The sequence below is a fragment of the Anguilla anguilla genome, chromosome 12, assembly GCF_013347855.1.
Source record: "Anguilla anguilla isolate fAngAng1 chromosome 12, fAngAng1.pri, whole genome shotgun sequence".
Lineage (NCBI taxonomy): Eukaryota > Metazoa > Chordata > Actinopteri > Anguilliformes > Anguillidae > Anguilla > Anguilla anguilla.
In genome coordinates this window covers 21565506-21585091 of record NC_049212.1, presented here as the reverse complement: position 1 = coordinate 21585091, position 19586 = coordinate 21565506, and the positions used below count along the sequence as shown (strand labels likewise).

At 42.6% G+C, this 19586-nt stretch overlaps 1 protein-coding gene across 1 annotated transcript; it reads left to right on the top strand.

The window, feature by feature from the left end:
* The first annotated feature begins 725 nt into the window (after window positions 1-725).
* LOC118209804 (cullin-5-like) lies at window positions 726-19080 on the top strand. The gene is made up of 19 exons (XM_035385475.1): window positions 726-928; window positions 2687-2796; window positions 5447-5546; window positions 5836-6012; window positions 6656-6797; window positions 7564-7709; window positions 7944-8024; window positions 8648-8741; window positions 8972-9102; window positions 9965-10072; window positions 10734-10798; window positions 11284-11416; window positions 11764-11895; window positions 12202-12325; window positions 12419-12594; window positions 12884-13045; window positions 13330-13448; window positions 13894-14017; window positions 14123-19080. The coding sequence occupies exons 1-19, from the start codon at window positions 905-907 to the stop codon at window positions 14315-14317; spliced, it is 2343 nt and encodes a 780-aa protein (XP_035241366.1). The 5' UTR covers window positions 726-904; the 3' UTR covers window positions 14318-19080.
* Window positions 19081-19586: the final 506 nt, after the last annotated feature.

Below are 19586 nucleotides of genomic sequence, written 5' to 3'. Positions count from 1 at the left end.
ATTTGATCGCAAAAAAAAAAAAAAAATTGTGATGAAGGGACATAAGGTTAGACACGATTCAGCTCTCACATGCCATTACAGTAATGATAAAAAAAAGAAATGAATATAAGCAATCTCTACTTATTTCAAAAGGTGCATGCAAGGTGAGGATGAAGGTGAATTAAATCAGTGCCACAAAAACGGTAATAGCCTATAACAAAATACCGGTAAGCTGCACTTTGCACAGGGTAGCCTACAATGTTTGCTTCATGTGACGCTTGTTTTTAGGTCTGGTGTCTGTCAAACCTGTCAAATTTACGACATCACAGATTTTTAGTTCGAAGACCGGACGGTTATCCCCTGTCATCAAAGCTTCTAGAACTATAGTGCACCTCTGGCATTATAACATATCTAGTTTTTTCAACCTTCCCACTTTGGATTTTGTTTCTAAGTCATGTGACATATCCTTATATGGATCTGATCGCTTCTGTGGAGCTAAGTTTAGAATACACAGATCGACTAGCAAGCAAGACTAGCTTGTCGTTGAGTTAAATACATTTAAATATCCCTGGCAGTATATTGATGGGTAACATAAACAGCGCAGTTCCACTTATTGATCAAATGATGTCAAACAAAATATACAAGTTCCATCACAGAACACTAAGTGTCTTTATCCCCACACACCAATCGTCGCGAGCTATTCTTGCCTACTCTCCAATATATAACACCACATGAATTTAAGGATGACTTCACTGATCAAGTTATTTCGGTCAAAGCAGTAAGGTTAGCCAACAGTTAGATCGGTCACTGTTACATTGTACTCTCTTTAAAACATAGAAAAAAAGAAATAAATAAAACCCTTTAAACCCTGGAGACTAAACCGTAATAATCTCGCGAGACTACACGAGGGATAAGTTGAGGAAACATGGCGACGTCTAATTTGCTAAAGGTAAGAGATACTTCATTGCAATATTGCCTGTGTGTATGTGTGCTAATCGTTATTGGGTAATCGACTATTTCTAATAAAGATTGCACGATCTTGAAGAGAGACATGTCAGTTTAAGACATTAACAACAGTTTGCATGTCAGTTTCAAGGAAACTGAAAGCTGTAGTTAGGCAAGCCAGCTAGCTAGCTAATATTACAGCTAGCTCGCTAACTTAGATTGGCAGTGTTTGTGATTTAAGGTGAGCTAACTCAATAAACACATTTTTTCATCATGTAGACGAGCTCATTGGATGTACGAATTTCTATATTGTTTTAACTGTCAGTGGTGTTGATTAGCAAAACGCCATCTACTTTGGGTCTGTGTGTCTGATTGATTAGGTTACATTAATAATTGCTTGTTCAGATCAGCTAGCTAATTCGCTTGTTAATAAAACAAAGACTAGTCGGTTCTCTGTGTGACAAGGTCTGAAATACTTGAATAAATTTCGCGTTTACCTCAGAATTGACAATAACCTACTGTGTTGCAACATATGTTGTGCAATAAATCATTTGACTCCAGCTAATCCTGCAATTTAGTTCCTCTTCGCCAAGTATGGTTTAGGAAGTATGTGATGAAATGTATGAACGTTGCATAAAGGGCAATGTTAGCTAGTATGAACGTTGAATAGCTAACTTGCACCTGTGCGAAATGACGGAGCCTGTCAAATCATAAGAGCCTGCAATATCATTACTTTACGACCGAAACGGCCCCCTGAATACAAGTCATTGCTAGGCTATTTAACTTCGAGTAATCAGTCTCCAGTTTAGCTGGCTAAATAGGTGGCCAGGGCTAACTGCCTTGCAAGATGCTGATGATCAGGGAAGCAGCCCTTATTGACTTTTGTCTGAGGGCTATTCTAGCTAGCTTGCAGAGTTAGGTTCCTTTTTAGTTTGAGGTTAGCTACATTTGATGCACTGCAGTTAATTTATTTACATTTTTGTGATCCCATAATCTGTGAATTGGTCAATGAAGATCAATAGTTCGGCAAGCTTCTCTGTTGTGGGACAGACTGGAATAACGAAAATAATTTTTAAATTAGTAAACAAAATTATTTCGTAATGTGCTGTTTGCACAATATAAGAATCCTTCCTACAATCTGAATCGCACTCAGGTGCATGTGCATCATTATTTCTGTGGCTTCCTTGGCTCTTGGTTGAATTATGGTGGTTGAATCTTTGTTTGAAGGGAGGTAGCTGACAGTGACCGATCACCTCAAGGGCACCAATACTGAATACTCAGGCTTAGAGCTGTGACTCAGTTTACAAGCTGTTGAATTGTTCACCATACTTCTTCATATACTGAGTTTTGGTGCTGATCATAGTCTACATGATTGAATAATTATGAATGGCCATTTAGTCATTCTTGGATATAGACTGAGGGCACAATGTCCTGAAGTTTGAATGCTTGATAACTGAATGTGATATCTAGTTTCATGTGGATGGCTGTCTATAGTTTATCCAGTAATCAGTGTAAAATTGTGTTTCAAATACATGCTCGTCCCTATGCAGCTTTCAGTGTGTAAATGACCAAGCCTGTTGCAAGTGTTAGGCAGTTACACTCAGGGAAGATAATTTGTTTGATCTTGTCCCGATGACTGTACAAGGCACTGACAAAGTTGATTTGTAAATGTTAGGCTCCTCTCAAGAAATCTGAGTACTTTTTACAGTCCATTCCCAATTCTCTTATGCAATGGTGTCCCGCCCCACCCTCCCCACCACAGAACAAAGGGTCCCTGCAGTTTGAGGACAAATGGGATTTGATGCGCCCCGTTGTGCTGAAGTTGCTTCGCCAGGAGTCCGTCACCAAACAGCAGTGGTTCGATCTGTTCTCGTAAGTGCGGTATGCCTTGGTGTGCAGGATGAGTGTGAGTGCTTGGGGCCAGTGCATCTATGAGTGGATTATATTCAGTCTCTAGTATTTATTTCTGTTGTGAACTTTACTTTTAAATATGGAAGTTGTATATAAATTATTCTGGTTAGATGCATTTCTAAACCCTGGCTCCATGTGGGAATATTTGTGTATGCTAGTTTTAGTTCTGTCTGAAATTGCATTTTGGGTCAGTTGACCTGAGCTGTTAAAATCGACATATTTATTTGACATCTGTACCTTTACTAAGAATTAATTAAATGAAGATTATTGCATACACATGGATATAAGCTATGTAATTACTGTGCATTTATGTGATTCTTTCTATGATTGGCATATGCTCAAATGAAATGGTGTACACAGCAGCCACGCTTGTTATCCTCTGGGATCTGTGACTTCCGCCTGACATGCACATTTTCAAAAAGTAGAAAGAAATCTGTGTAAGACATCTACATGCCCCAAAAATCGAAAGATTGGGCAAAAATGTAGATGTCTTAATCTAGTTTTGAATGCGCTGATTATGACCTTGTATCAGGTGAAGCCGTTTACATGAACATTCAGTATTCAGAGTATAAGCCGTAAGCGGTGTAAGACCAGAGTATTAGTGTGCATGTAAACACACCCAGTGATGTAATGGTGAAATGTTGCTTGTTCCTGTTTTAAGGGGAAAAACCCAATGAAATCTTGTTTTGTGTACAGTGTGTTGGCTAATTTCTTAACATCCGTGTATGAGAACTCACACGGCACAATTTATAACCATATAAAAGCAGTCATATTGTTTACATTAAGAAAGTACTTGTGGAAAATGTAAAAAAGTGAGAAGGGTATGTCCAGGTCAGTAATCTCCAAATATAGTTATCCTGCCAATGTACAGTATCCGTATGCTGTATTCTTTTTTTTAAGTATGGTGTGGTGTGGGGATGGCTGGTTTAAGCAGCCACACCTGCCCTGGGTCAAGCTAATTAGACCTGGCCAATTGGATAATTGGTTAATAATTAGATAATTGGCCAGGCTAATTGGACCCAGGAACAGGAGTGGCTGCACCTGTGCGTAGTGAGGTAATCACTGCGCACAGGTTAAATCTGCCATCCCCACCCACACAGGGGAGCTTCCGTCATGACAGGGTTAACATCTGCTTATTTGGCTTTACCATCTTGCCAAACCCTCGTGGAATAAATGTGGACTGTTTTGAACATCTTCTCCCTGTGTCTCTGTGCTGGAGGGCCCCAAGGAAAGCCACTTCGGTGGCCTGTGGCAGGCGTGTTTGCCACAGTGGCGCCCAACGTGGGGCTTCTCCGGCACAAGAAAGAGGCACAGGAGGGCCAGCCAGGAAGCACACTGGAGGAGGAACAGCTGCGGTGTTCCTGACAGGGCTTCGGGTGGATCCTCCAGGCCAAAAACGGGGAGCGGGAGATGACCACGGAGGGGAAGGAAGCGATCCTCAGCTGGGACGCTGGGGAGCTGGACCTGGCCGTGAAGGCAGGTCAGCTACGGGCGGTGCACGAGAGGTGGTCGCGCCGTGAGCTGGACTTGGCCGGGAAGGCGGGTCAGCTACGGGCGGCGCACAAGCAGTGGCCGCGCCGTATTGCTTCCTTTCTTGTCTGTTGGTTGTTTTAGTTTGTCGTTTTGGCCTGGTTGGGTTGCCCGGAGCCCGTGAAGGGGAAAGCCTGCACCAGCCTTCCAGCAGAGCCGACTGGCGGCCACCACACCTGCAAGGGTTCCTGGTCCCCAGCGCCACAAGGAAGCCAGCCCACCAGCCCAGCCACCCCACCACAGCCCCTGGAACAGCCCAAGCCGGTGACATCCCCACCAACCAGCTGAGCAGCCCAGGAATCCCCACGCTCCGAGAGGGGGGAGGGCTGCCTCATCATCCGGGGGAGGGTCGCCTCATCATCCGGGGGAGGGTCACGGCTGTGCACTGGACTGTTCCGGGGCCCTTAAAGTGTTAAGGGCGCTTGGTTTTTTTGTTTCGTTTTTTTTTTTTCGCTTGGTTGGAGTGCTGGGGGGGGAGTAGGCTTCGGCCAGGGATTCTCCCTGGCCTCAGTTTGGCGTTGGGGGTATGTGGTGTGGGGATGGCTGGTTTAAGCAGCCACACCTGCCCTGGGTCAAGCTAATTAGACCTGGCCAATTGGATAATTGGTTAATAATTAGATAATTGGCCAGGCTAATTGGACCCAGGAACAGGAGTGGCTGCACCTGTGCGTAGTGAGGTAATCACTGCGCACAGGTTAAATCTGCCATCCCCACCCACACAGGGGAGCTTCCGTCATGACAGGGTTAACATCTGCTTATTTGGCTTTACCATCTTGCCAAACCCTCGTGGAATAAATGTGGACTGTTTTGAACATCTTCTCCCTGTGTCTCTGTGCTGGAGGGCCCCAAGGAAAGCCACTTCGGTGGCCTGTGGCAGGCGTGTTTGCCACATATGGTTTGTCTGGTTAATGTTCATCTTTCGCTAAGTGACTATGAAATCATCATACAGTGCCTGTGTTTTATATTTAGCTGTAGCAGTGAGATTATACTTTACTTATTGCCTGTGTAAGTAGTCATTGATGTGATTTTTTTCCTGTGTGTGTGTGCCACTTACTCTTTCATCTTGTCCATCCCTGTGCAGAGATGTTCATGCAGTTTGTCTTTGGGATGACAAAGGCCCTGCTAAAATCCACCAGGCCCTGAAAGAAGACATCTTAGATTTTATCAAGCAAGCGCAGGCGGTAAGTCATTCACTACGCTTAGCCGAAGACAGCCAGTCACCTGTCCGGGTGTTGATGGCCAGATAAACAGATTGCAGATGGTTTGGATGCAGAGGTGTGGAGTGTCTGGTGAGGTGGTAAATCCCACCCTGAATGTTGGCAAAGACAGCAGCGTGAGGGGACTGCACACGATACAACGTGCAGTAAATGGGTCTCGAACACCACGTTCAAAATGTGTAGGCCCAACTGGTGAATAGCTGCTGCTTGCCAATATATTTGTTTATTTGTGTCTTATTTTACCCTTGGACAGCGAGTGCTGAGTCACCAGGATGACACCGCTCTACTTAAGGCCTATATCGTGGAGTGGAGGAAGTTCTTCACCCAGTGCGACATCTTGCCCAAGCCCTTCTGCCAGCTGGAGATCACCCTCATGGGCAAACAGGGCAGCAACAAGAAGTCCAACATGGAGGACAGCATCGTGAGGAAGGTGAGGAGCCACGGACTTTGTGTGTTAGCGCGTCTGCTCGGGCGTTGCAGTTATGAGGTGGAGAAGCGGCATTCGCAAGGCTGTGCGTAATGGGGTGTGTCCCAGTTTCCTTTCTTTATGGAATCATCCCCTTTGCCATTGCACTTCCAGCCAGAACCCTCTTGACAGGGTTACATTTCAAGCGACCGCTTTGTGTTGGAGCTGAATTGCTCCATAGTTCAGTCCCTATTATGATGATTTTTTTATTTGGTTTGTAGATTACATTACATTGCGGGCATTTAGCAGACACTCTTATCCAGGGCGTCTTGCACAACTGTTTGGCATACTCTGCGTTCATTAGATGGTGTCATCCAAAGGGACTTGCATCACATTCATTTGTACGGTTGCATATTCAGCAGAAGCAGTTGTGGTTCATTGCTTTGCTCGAGAGCACAGCAGTGCAGCTTGGTCGGCAGCCTAGGTCAGGCTACGGCTTTGTTCCTCCGGGGCGGCTGAACGTGTTTAGCGCGCCTGACCGCGCCGACCCTCGCGACCTCGGGGCAGCCGAGCGGTCGATGGCGGAAGCGGGACCCACGGCTCGTGTAACCGATCCCGCACCGTTCCTGACCCCGCCGCTTCCCCTGGCCTCCCTGTCTCCCGGCAGCTCATGCTGGACACGTGGAACGAGTCGATATTCTCCAACATCAAGAATCGCCTGCAGGACAGCGCCATGAAGCTTGTGCACGCCGAGCGCCTCGGGGAGGCCTTCGACTCGCAGCTCGTCATCGGGGTCCGCGAGTCTTATGGTGAGAGCGCCACCTTTTCATAACAGGAGAGTGGGACGCTTTGCACATGCCAAAATGGGCAGAATTATCATATCTGTGGCTTACTACTTTTAGCCAATCAAGTCGATGCTGAGTCTTCATTTCCTTAATAACTTTGGTGCACTGAAACTAAATGTAACCTATTGTTATTGTTTGTGTGTTGTCAACCTCAGGCATACAAAAAGCTGTTAAATTTAGTCTTAAAATCTTTGAGGTGTATAAGTGTATAAATCTTGAGGAATATAAGTTCCCGTTTCAGAGAATTTTTAAGTCTTGTGTAAATTACAGTAATGTATACAGCACTTTTTTTATTCTTTTGTCATGGGTTATATAACTGTTACAAAATGAAATTCTGTGAAAAGGTTGTTTTATTTTTATGATTTTAAAAAGCCCCCCAGTACCCAGGGTTGTTTTTCTCTAGTTTTTTTCGCATATATTGACATTTTTAGTTTTGATATATTTTGTTTTGATAATAACATTTGGAAATGAATCTCTGTACACCATTACGGTTTTACCTATCAACCGCAGAATTCCGTGGCCTGTGACCAATAGTCTGATTTATATATTTTTATATGCTTGGTCCTGACAGTCATTTCCCTGGATTTTATTTTCACATAGCGTCCTCCTTAGTTGTGGATGAGCTGCTTGATGGAGGACTACTTGACACACATGCTCAAAAACCACCAAATGTCTCCATGACATTCAGGAGTCCCTGCTTCATCATTTTGTTTGTTTTTTTCCCCCGCAGTGAATCTGTGCTCTAACCCAGATGACAAACTGCAGATCTACAGAGATAACTTTGAGAAGGCATACCTGGACTCCACTGAGAGGTTTTACAGAACTCAAGCACCTTCGTACCTACAGCAGAACGGAGTGCAGAACTACATGAAATATGTACGTCCGTCCATCACTCTTCCCAGTGGTCTCTGCAGCCTGTGCAGCCAGTAATTATGCACGTTTGAGGATTGGGGTGTTATTTTCCTGTCCAGTGTACTTTCACAGTGGCAAGCCTTTGGATTCATGTTGTTGGTTATCTTGTGGTTTATGCGTATGTGCGTGCCTGCGTGTGTGTGTGTTTGTGTGTAACCATCGTTCTGAGTGTTTCATTCTGCTGTGTTTGTCTTGCAGGCAGACGCCAAGTTAAGAGAAGAAGAGAAACGAGCACTCCGTTATTTAGAGACTAGACGTGAATGTAACTCTGTTCAAGCCGTAAGTGCCAGGGCTGTAGGAGGGGTTGACTTGCACTTGGCTCTTCTTGCTGTTATGTACATTAGATGCTAGCATTAAATCAAACGTTTGACATACCAGCCAGTAATCAGTCATTTGTGTTGGTGATCCATATCTTGAGACAGCAGTCCGGTGTATGGAATAAGGAATTTGGCTTCTAACCTGAAGGTTGCAGGTTCAACCACCATGTGGGACACCATTATTTCTGAATTGGGTTTCCTATACTCTTCATTGTAATGGGTGAAAATGTATTGGTGCAGTAGTTAAGGAACTGGGCTTGCAAACCAGGATGCTGATACAAATCCCTGTTGTGAGGTGCTGTTCTTGTCTCTATGAGCAAGATACTTGAGCTGAATTTATGCATCAATTTTTAAAAGTTGCTCTGTATATCTGCTAAGCCGATGGCTATTCTGCAAGCTTGTAGTTGCTTTTGTGTTGGTTGGGCTAGTTTTGGTTTACTGCAGCCCTTTGATTTATGGTGGCTTCATGCTTCAGATGCTAATTGGTTGAATAAAATATCAGTATAAATCTACAGATTAGAATGCAAATGTTTTTGAAGGATACTGCAATTTGTCTTGAGTAAGATGTTTGTTTTGTTTTGACAGCTTATGGAATGTTGTGTAAACGCTCTGGTGACGTCTTTCAAAGAGACCATCTTGGCTGAATGTCCGGGCATGATCAAGCGTAACGAGACTGAGAGTGAGTACAGTGGGCGTGGCAGCCCATCTGCTGGGTGTGGGCGGGCTCGGGTTGGAAAAGGAAATTCCCAACATCCATAAGCATCCTGTGTTCTAGTTTGGAGTTAGCTGGTTTATGAATGGTTCTGTTGTGTCTTTACACAGTAAACACCATGACGAAGCTACTACATTGTAGTACACAGTTGAAACCATCAGAGTGATCGGTTTTGCTGGGTCCTCGTTTCTCCTCAGAGCTCCATCTCATGTTCTCCCTCATGGACAAGGTCCCAAATGGCATCGACCCCATGCTGAAGGACCTGGAGGAGCACATATTAAACGCTGGGCTGGCAGACATGGTGGCTGCCGCAGAGACCATTACTACTGTGAGTACAGCAGTTCAGAGGAGGGTCTTCCTGTGAGCAGCCATATTGTATTGTTGCTTCTTCATTGCTTTGGTTGTGGGCAGCTGATGACTCGTATGAATAGATTCTGGGGTGTAATATGGGGCATACACTGGGTTATACATCCCCGCATATGAAAGAAGCCAGATACTGGTTAGTTAGGAAGAGCTTAGGTTTGTAGCTAGGTAAGCTGTTTATCTTAGTTTATTTTAGTTGTTGCACTCATGCCTACGTAATTATTGCTTGTATTATTTGCATAGACTGCTTTGTTTCTGCTTTTGTTTGTGTTGATCAGATTAACCTACAGGGTCCAAGTTAAACTACGCGGTCGCTCCCTGCACTTGGAACTGTACTTCTCTCTAGGGTTTTCAACACACTTGTTCCTGGTTATACACTTTGTTGTACGTCACTCTGGATAAGAGCGTCTGCCAAATGCCTGTAATGTAATGTAATGTGACTTTGGTCATTTGAGATATGCTTGTAGGAGATTGGTGGCAGGACATCTTAAAAGGGGCCTTTATTAAGAAAGGGCAGTGTTAAAGGGATGATTGCAGGGAGAGGGCAGTGGTAAAGGGGCGTTTATAGAGAAAGCCAAATGTGATTTTGGGAAATTCACTGGAATAGATCTCTCCCCAGGGAGACAGAGGTGGAGACACACTGGTGATGTCCATGCATGTGATAAATGGGGCATTGCCGTGGGATTTTACCCATATTTTACCCAAACTCTGTGCAGAGAAGAGCAGCACTCTGTTCTGTGCAGTGTAGGAGAAACACAGGAGTGGATGTGTACTCCAGTATGTACTCTGATGTGTTCATTAAGACTGTGCGCTTTCTGTGTGTCCAGGACTCGGAGAAGTACGTGGAGCAGCTTCTGACGCTGTTCAACCGCTTCAGTAAGCTGGTGAAAGAGGCCTTTCAGGACGACCCGCGCTTCTTGACCGCCAGAGACAAAGTGAGGGACTCACTGTCTCCACAAAGATTACTGCGCCGATCATGGTGGCACGGTGTATTAGGTGTATTAACATCATCAGTGATGAAATGCATGCATCGCTCAGGGCCAATAACACCACTGAAGGCTTTAAAAACTTTAAGCCATACAGAGCTAGCAGCAGTTTGAGGGAATGCACATCTGTCACTGATGACCTGTAGGTGCTTGGGAAATAGCTTGGGTGCGCTGCTACTGCAGTAACCTGAGAACCTAATTGTGTTCTGCTGCTGCGAATGCCATGTCATAGTCGGTTAATGATATAGCCCAAACTCAAATAGCAATATTTTAATATCACAATATTTTAATTACACCTAAAATTGTTGTCGAATGCCTTTCTCTGTATTACAGGCATTTGATAATCGTACAATATTTTCAGATTTTGACTATTGTATCCACCCACCCTTCCCATGTCTGTTCATATCTTAATTTTTGTATCTACCTATATAGGCCTTCTATCACACAGGTCTTTAAAATAAACAGACCATTTCCTTTTTTTTCTCCCCAGTGATATAGTAAAATATATGGCTTGTTGGAAGGAAGAGTGAATTGTTATTATTATCACAGTAGTGTTGATTGAGTTAATGCGACTCATTGTTTGACAGGAATGATATCTTTTCATTCCCAGGCCTACAAAACAGTTGTGAATGACGCAACGATATTTAAACTTGAGCTTCCGCTGAAACAGAAAGGGTGAGAATCATCTGGTGTACTTACAAGTGTGTTATCCTGTAGTGGTCCAAGGTTGTAAAATTTAATTCCCAGCTGGGGCACTGAAAGGTACTTAACCTGAACTGCTTCAGTGACTATCCAGCTGTATAAATTGATTGTATGTAAATGAATGTGACCTACGTAAATTGCTCTGTATAAGAGCGTCTACTAAATGCCTACTATGTAAATGTAGTATTTGATAGTTAGCAAAAAATAGTATTTTTCACCCATTGCCAAGGTTCATGTGAAAATGTTTCTAATATGCTTCCAATGGTGCTATTGCCAACTTTGAATGAATAGAAGCATAGTCATGTTCTTGTAGGGCACGTAAGCTTCTGATCTGTAAGATCCATGGAGTCTGTCCCCTGAACCCTGAAGGTGTCTGAGGCGTTTGAACAGACGTGCTTGTGTTCATGTCAGCGGTGTTGTGTCGGGGAGATGAGAGTGATGTATTGCTCCCCCTGCAGGGTGGGACTGAAAACACAGCCGGAGTCCAAGTGTCCTGAGCTGCTGGCCAACTACTGTGACATGCTCCTGAGGAAAACGCCGCTGAGTAAAAAGCTCACATCGGAAGAAATCGAGCTGAAGCTGAAAGAAGTGGTGCGTGTGATCAACAGCCTTTAAAATACCATTCATAGCATTCTTTAGTTATTTATCAGTTAAATAGTTTTATTTGCAGATTTTGGACTGTCAAATATTAGAGGTGTGAAAATAATACTTATCCTGCCAATGGAAAGCCAATTGCCCTGTTTGTTAAATTACCTAAATAGCTTGGTATGCTCCAGCTCTCCTCCTTCCTTAGATTAGCCTGTACTGAAGTTAGCCAGGTAAGGATTCTTTTACTTCCCTGCAATAACTGGGCTGAAATGGGTTTGGTAATACTTTTCTATACTGTCAGTTGAAGGAAGTCTTTGTTCTCTCTGCATTTGACTTTAAACTTCCCACAGTTACTGGTGCTGAAATATGTGCAGAATAAGGACGTCTTCATGCGATACCACAAAGCGCATTTGACTCGTCGTTTGATCTTGGACATTTCAGCTGACAGTGAGATTGAGGAGAACATGGTGGAGTGGCTCAGGGTGAGTGATATCTGCGCTAAATAAGTATATGCCCACTGACCTGTACTAGCCTGTTAAAAGTTTGACATACCTGGGCGAAATTATTTAATGCTAAACAAACTGGACTGCGGAATAACTGCACTGTCCTTAGCTGAGAGGGTAGTGTCTTAGATGTGTATTAAATTGTGCTATGATTCTTTAAATCTATACTGAAGTTTTTATTTTGTACACAAGTTCTGTTATCTTCGTATAATGCATAGTATATTGCTTTGCAGTGATCGCGCACTGATCTGTAATTGGACGCTGTGTGTAACTTTTTCTGTGCAGGAAGTGGGCATGCCTGCTGACTATGTGAACAAGCTGGCCAGGATGTTTCAGGACATCAAGGTATCAGAAGATCTCAACCAGGTCTTCAAGGAAATGCATAAACACAACAAGTTGGCCTTACCAGGTGAGATGTACATCACTATAGTTTTGTGCCATACTGATAAACTTTGCAAAATCAGATGCCTCAACTGTTCCCTTTCATCAACACATCCTGCAGCTGACTCGGTCAACATCAAGATCCTCAACGCAGGTGCCTGGTCTCGCAGCTCTGAGAAGGTTTTTGTGTCCCTGCCCACGGAGCTGGAGGACCTCATCCCTGAGGTTGAAGAGTTCTACAAGAAGAACCACAGTGGCAGGAAGCTGCACTGGCACCACCTCATGTCCAATGGCATTGTGAGTGCTCCCTCTGGTGGGGGGAGGTATGATGTGCAGTCTGTTGGAGGACAGCGCAGGTGCGCCTGTTTGTGGGGGAAGGATCAAAGCGGTAGGCCCCTGCACAGAGTCACAGGGCTGTGGGGCAGTTCCTTGTGTAGAGAGAAGAATTTGGTTATTAATAGGCTTCCGGCACAGCCTCGTTATGCTCTACTGCTTTATGTAGAGGGTGCTGGTATAAGACTGAGGTATAGAAATGAGCAGTGTCTAAGTGGATATCTCCCCCATGTCTTCATCTCCATTCTACCAGATCACATTCAAGAATGAAGTGGGACAGTATGATCTGGAGGTCACAACCTTCCAGCTGGCCGTCCTGTTTGCCTGGAACCAAAGACCCAGAGAAAAGATCAGCTTTGAGAATTTAAAACTGGCCACAGAGCTACCGGACGCAGAGCTGCGACGGACACTCTGGGTAAGACCGAGCACACAGGGGTCTGGGGTCGGAGGTCAACACAGGGAGGCTCTGTGACAGTGCCAGACTGGGGCAGTTCTGTTCCCTTGGCCTTGCGATTGACACACCAAATGCTTAGCTGCTGTTCCACAGTTTACTGGGTCTGATTTCAGCTGTTTATGCACAGGCTTTCCTGGAGCCTCTTTCCAGATTTGTTTTTGTCTCATTATGTGAGCATGTGCATTTTAAAGGCCGTGGTATTTAGGAGTGTCCTTGGTAATGCGTTCCATCCTGCTCTCCCTTAGTCTCTTGTGGCGTTCCCGAAGCTCAAACGTCAGGTGCTGTCATACGAACCTCAAGTCAGCTCTCCCAAAGACTTCACTGATGGCACACTCTTCTACGTCAACCAGGAGTTCTCTTTGATGTAAGACCCATTTCATTTTATGGAACCAGAAGAGTTTTATGGAAGTTCTACTATCACTACTGTTTGCAAATGCGACTTTCACAGACATGAGTTGGAGGAGGACTTTTCAGGTGCAGCTCAACAGACAGGCTTGCAGGCACCCAGTCGACCAGTGAAGGTCGCTAGTCAACGATGAGATTCTGTTACCCCAGTCGATTGAATGGGTGATGTGGATAACTGACTGCTGGCTGCAGTTGGCACTGGCATGGTTTAGATTCAAGTCCCAGACTGTGGGCCAATCCAGTCACTACAACACTGCGTTAACAGGATAAGTCACCCAACAGCCCCCAATCCTAAGTTAAATTTTTTGTATGATTTACCTTGTGCCAAGATTAAGATTGGAATATTCATTAGGGAGAACCACTTTTGTCCTGCTTACATCTGAATCTCTGTTACTGAATTTCAGAAAAAATTCCAAAGTCCAGAAGAGGGGGAAGATTAATCTGATTGGTCGATTGCAGCTGACTACGGAGCGAATGAGGGAAGAGGAGAACGAGGGTATCGTTCAACTTAGAATATTAAGAACACAGGTAGGTATTTCCTGTGCTGTTGCTGAATTAGTGTCTCTGCTGCTTTGCTCACTATTTGTGGGAGCAATGTTCTGTTTTGATCTGAGTGATCACTTTCCGTTGCAGGAGGCCATCATTCAAATCATGAAAATGCGCAAAAAGATCACCAATGCCCAACTCCAGACCGAACTGGTGGAGATCCTGAAAAACATGTTTTTACCACAGAAGAAAATGATCAAGGAACAGATCGAGTGGCTGATTGAGCACAAGTACATCAAGAGAGACGAGACGGACATTAACACCTTCATCTACATGGCATAGCACAAAGGGGGCCATAGCCATAATAATTATAATATGATGATGATGATGATGCAGGTGAGGAAAACACTGAAGACTGTGCCTGGAGGATGCTGTGTCTGCCGGAGGCTCCAATATCAAACGGCCTTGCGTGTGGCGATGAACTGGATTTGCGACTGACAGCTACAGTTCAGTTACAAAAATATAAAAATCCTGCCTTACCTTTCAAAAAATGGAAAAGAAATGAAAAGGGGTGGGCGGGGGGGGAGGGGATGGACTGTATTTTGCCAGTTTTAGTCAGTATGCATGGTGCCGTTTGCCTTCGTGATTCAACATCTCCAGCAGCATGCTAGTCTGTGGTAATCTTGCATTCATCAGAGAGTCTGTCCTGTGTGCTGTGTTTAATGTTTTCCCTGCGTGTCTCCCCCCCCCCCCCCCCCCCCCCCCACACCTTCGGCCACCCGGAGTACAGATGGGCTCCACCTTGTTGCATATAGGCCACGCCCCTCTGCACACAGGCATTTCCAACTCCCATCACCACTTTACTCGGGGAACTTGATGCCTGTCTGCTGTTGTTTTGTACATCTGTGACTCTAACTAGAGCATTAGCACTTTCATATTACTTCTGGGTCTGTCTACATAGCTTTACAAGTGCCATCTTCTGTTTGATTTCTTTATTTGTTTTTGTTTTTTGTGTGTGATTTTCCTAGGCATTTTTGTTTGAATTTGCACAACACCAGCAGCAGAATACATCATATTACTGCAGTGGTGAAGACATTTTATTAAATGCTCTACTTGGAGCATGCTGCAGGGGATATCCCCCAGTAACATCACTGGGAAATGCTTTCTGTAATCAGAACATTTCTCTCAGCTGTCCATACTCGCTGCCCTTCAGAGGAACATTTCAGAGGTGTCTTCCAGGGAGACTTCTCCTGATTCAGCACGGGTTTGCAATGGAAAATACTCAAGGTGTAAACTGCATAACCAGCTCATGTGTTCATCTAAACTGAGGCCTCTGGCGCATTTAGTTAAATATGTACAGTTTGGGCTCCTTGTGTACCTGAAGCAGAATCATGTTTTCACAGTTTGGGGAAGAGAGAGAGTTCAAGGATTGATGGTGGATTATTAGATTCCACCGGGAAGCCATGTTGAAATGGCAACAATTATTGAACCGTTGGTTTACTGGTGACGTGAAGCACACTGAGAAAGAATTCTTGAATTCTTTGCTCTCGGTGTTTCGATCAAGTGCAATAATTTGGAGGCTGCAGGCAAGAGGACGTTTTGTGCGATGAGTGCTGTTAGAATGTTGGTGAAATGTTTTTGTAAGTCTGTTGTTGATGGCACTTGTCAGGTGTGCGCAAGTCCACATTGTTGTTTGCCCTGTGAAAATGTTATGTATTGGCTGTTCACACAGATTGCTCATTGATATCATATATAGCCTTGACTTAACCAGCAAGAAAGTTGTCCGAATGGAATGGCTTCCAGCAAGGGGAAGAGGAGAGAGTACATTCATCAAGTCACCGAATTGAATTTGTGGTATTACTACTGTTGGTTGTGTATAATGCACTGAATGTTTCACAAGATTCTTTGTTTTTTTGGTTTTGGTTGAGACTGGACTGTGCGCCATGCTTGTCTGCAGAAGGCAGATTATTTAACTGATGAATCCGAGTGCTTCGCATGCTGTCAAATTAGGTTCTTGCGGAATTATTGGCTGTCACAAACAAACCGAGAAGGGCAACAAAGCAAGGCCAGATTTTTCAGGTTTTTCTTTAAATGTAAAGCTTTCTGTTCCATTTGAGAAAAACATTGTATGCACTTACGAAAAATTGTTGCTCAAAAATCAAAAGGCCTGTGTGGTTTCAACAGTGTACAAATTTATAGTTACAAAATATTCCCCTGACAACCAGTCTTTTAATGGTTTTATTGACCTTACAATCAATTAATCTAAGGGTTAGAGGTGTCTCAAAATAAAGTTCACAGTTCTAAGAACTTGACCAACCTGTTTCAGACAGCTAAAATGTAAAGCTATATCATTTTATATCTTTACCCCTGGTATTGGTAATAAAATTTGTTTTTGTCAGGTCATTTGCCTCTTATAAAGATGGTTGTGGACAATCGTTGATGTGGCTCATGGTTGTCAAACCATTCTGAAATGGGATTGTCCCCATAGAGCACACAAACCCATTTCAGATTAAAAGGCTTAGTGGTTCAAATGAGTCCTGTTTTTCCCACTCTTTGCTCAGTCATTTAAACCAATACATAGCTGTTCTGACCTCTTGGGTTGAAGCAGAAAATTGGCAGCCTTTCACAGATGAAATGACATCCTCTACCTTTCTAAGTGACTGGAACATATTTCAACCAGTTTGAGTGGTCTCTGCTGTTGCTAGGAAAGAATGCCTTTCATTCTTTCAGTAAGAACTGTTTGTCCCTTCAGACCATGGTCTGCCAGGCTTGTTACCAATAACCAATCTGTGTGGAATTTCTGTGTGCTAGGAAACAAGAATATAATTTTTGTTTTGTTTGTAACTAAATTATAATGGGCCAGCATATTAGTTGCATGTTGCCGTTTTCCTGGGTAAATGGGTGGACAGATTGTGGTTAAGCATGCCACCCCATAAATCTGGAACTAATGCTTTAAAAACTGTACACAATTGTATGGGGTCAATGAAAGTACATGGGTCTGGGGGTTTGGCAAGCAGTATGAAATGTCTCTGTTTAATTTATTTCTTATTTATATGAGAATTTTGTTTGTTTTGCTATTTCATTGTGTTGAAGTAGCCTTAATGATGGTGCCTAGGCACTGTTAGTTTTGTACATATTCATTCTGTGATTAGGTGAATTGGAGTTTCAGACACTGAAATGAAAATGTTTAAACAATATTTTGAACACTATCCCTTTTATTTTCAGCATAGTAACGTCTTTCTTCCCACTGTAATTGTCATGATGTGCCACATAGATCTTTGTTGTTGACATTGATGTAGAAATGCCACAACTCAGATTTTAATCCAATCTTTGTTACTTACTTGGCATAGTTAAGTGAATGTCATTGATTTTTACAGACTTTCATATTTTAGAGCTAGACATACAGAGTTTTACCCAGTACCATTTTTCCAAACGAAAGGAAAAAGAACAGTCACACAAGTGTTTTAAAATTTAATGGGAATAAGTCTGGAATTAGGTCATTTGAATGGTTTCTCATTTCTTCCGACATTGTTACATTTCACAAACCTTAACATCAGAAGAACATTAATCTATGCTGTTCTCACATCTTTTCTTCAGCCAAAGAATTTCTAGAATGTGTTTGCTGGACAGTCAACACATTATACCATTAAAAATGGATACTATTTCCTTGATATCTGGACTTTAAGCCTAATGATCACAGAATGGATGACGGTTTTTTGGAATTTTGAAAATGGTATCTAAATCTGTTAAATAGATGTGTGGGTGTCTAAAATATCAACTGTAAATTTATGCAGTTATCGTAGCCATGAAATTATTTTGTGTTTTATGCTAAATTGGTGCACAAGTTTTGCAGGTAACTGTTTTGCATTGCAATGGTCCTGATATGTTCTAGCAAGCAGTGAATGCATTTTGTTTATCCTTATTACTTTATGTTTCAGTAAGGAGTTTGAGTTATTTGCAAGAATGCTTGGGTGTCATAATAACAAAAATGTATTTAGCCAGACAAATTTACAAAGATAAATTGATCATTTCTGTTTTATTCTGTTTGACCTGATTTAAAGTCGCTGGAATAACTTTGGCAATCTTTAGGCAGGTGGGCATAGTGCGCTTTCAGGGAACGGGATCCATTTTGAAGATCCGGAGTTGGCCTTTCAAGAGAAATAGACCCGAGTATAGCAAATAAGTCTGCTAAACCTCAGCTGTGTATGCAGGTGTACATGCTTCTCTGAAGAATATCGTTTGTGATCTTAGTTTTTGTCTTCCATTTGTTTTTCCCTACACAGTGAACACAAAAAAGCATGTGATGTGACATGCTTTTTCCTCTGAAAGTCATACACCTGTTTTTTGTTTTTATTTTTGTTTGTTTTTTTTTTTTTTGTTTTTTTTGAACATACTTACAGCCACCAACCATAACAAAACGGATGAAGTCGTTGGTCTTAACTTTTACAGCCATATTTAATAAATCTTTTTTCAGTATTTCAAGTCATGTTCAATTACACATTGTGTTACTATAGTATCTTGAATGGCTTTAAGTATAACAAACATCTAACAGTATTAGTCTGAAGACTTTCCCTTTCCCTCTGAATGATTAACCTGGAGAATCATACTTATTTCTGTAAATTTGTTATAATACAATTTTCTTCTTTCAAAGAGAAATGAAACTGACCATATATTTTGATAAATTTTATCAACAGGTCACAAGTACAAATTCTATACAGCATATAACTGAATAGCAAACTGAAACGTATATGCATAATGAAATGAATGCGGAAAACCTGCCTGTTTTTATAACGGTTGAATTTTGTCATAAAGTCATATCATGTGTCATTTGCAGCAATTAGGTTATTCTTTCTGCCTGTAACATACACTATTTGTAGCCTTGAGTGTTCAGCAAACTTGAAATACTTGGTTTTATCTTTGATTACATTTACGAGTTGAATGTGTGCCACTACATACGGATATAATGCTGTACAATATTTGAATGGTAATTAATCTATGGCAGTCTGGCTGAATTATTTTGATGTACTGCATTATTTTTGAATTCATTTTTTAAGTTGTATAATTTATTTTCTGGCAAAATAAAAATGTACTGTAAAGAGACTTTATGATGGTGTGTTTTTATCTGTTAATTTCCCCCCATATCTCACAAACACTGCAACCATTATTCTGTATGTACAAACTTGAAGATCATGTAGATGTACAAGGTGAACATAACCATCATTCACAGCTAGTTTTTGACTTTTGAAGGTTTATCTTCAACAGGCTACAGCACAACTATGACCTGTGCCGTGGGAAATTTCACCACCTGTCTATGCTGTAATTGGCTATATTTATTACATCTCTAACTGACTCTTGTGGGCAACAGTGCAACATAATGGTTTGGGAACAAAGCTTGCAACGCCAAGGTTCAATATTCAAGTGAGGTCCATCAAGCAAAGTATGTAACCTGATTTACTTCAGTAAATATCCAACTGTGTGACTGCATTGTATGTGCAAAGAATGTAAGCAGTGTACGTTCCTCTGGATAAGCATGTTTGCTAAATGCATGAAAAGCATCTTGTTGAGAGGCTTTCCTCTGTCAATCATCTTTCCATTAAGACAGAGTGGACAG

Coding starts and splice junctions, on each gene's coding strand:
- LOC118209804 (XM_035385475.1), top strand. CDS start 905: ATGGCGACGTCTAATTTGCTAAAG. Junction 6,013..6,655: donor AGGACAGCATCGTGAGGAAG/GTGAGGAGCCAC, acceptor GTCTCCCGGCAG/CTCATGCTGGACACGTGGAA. Junction 13,449..13,893: donor AACCAGGAGTTCTCTTTGAT/GTAAGACCCATT, acceptor ACTGAATTTCAG/AAAAAATTCCAAAGTCCAGA.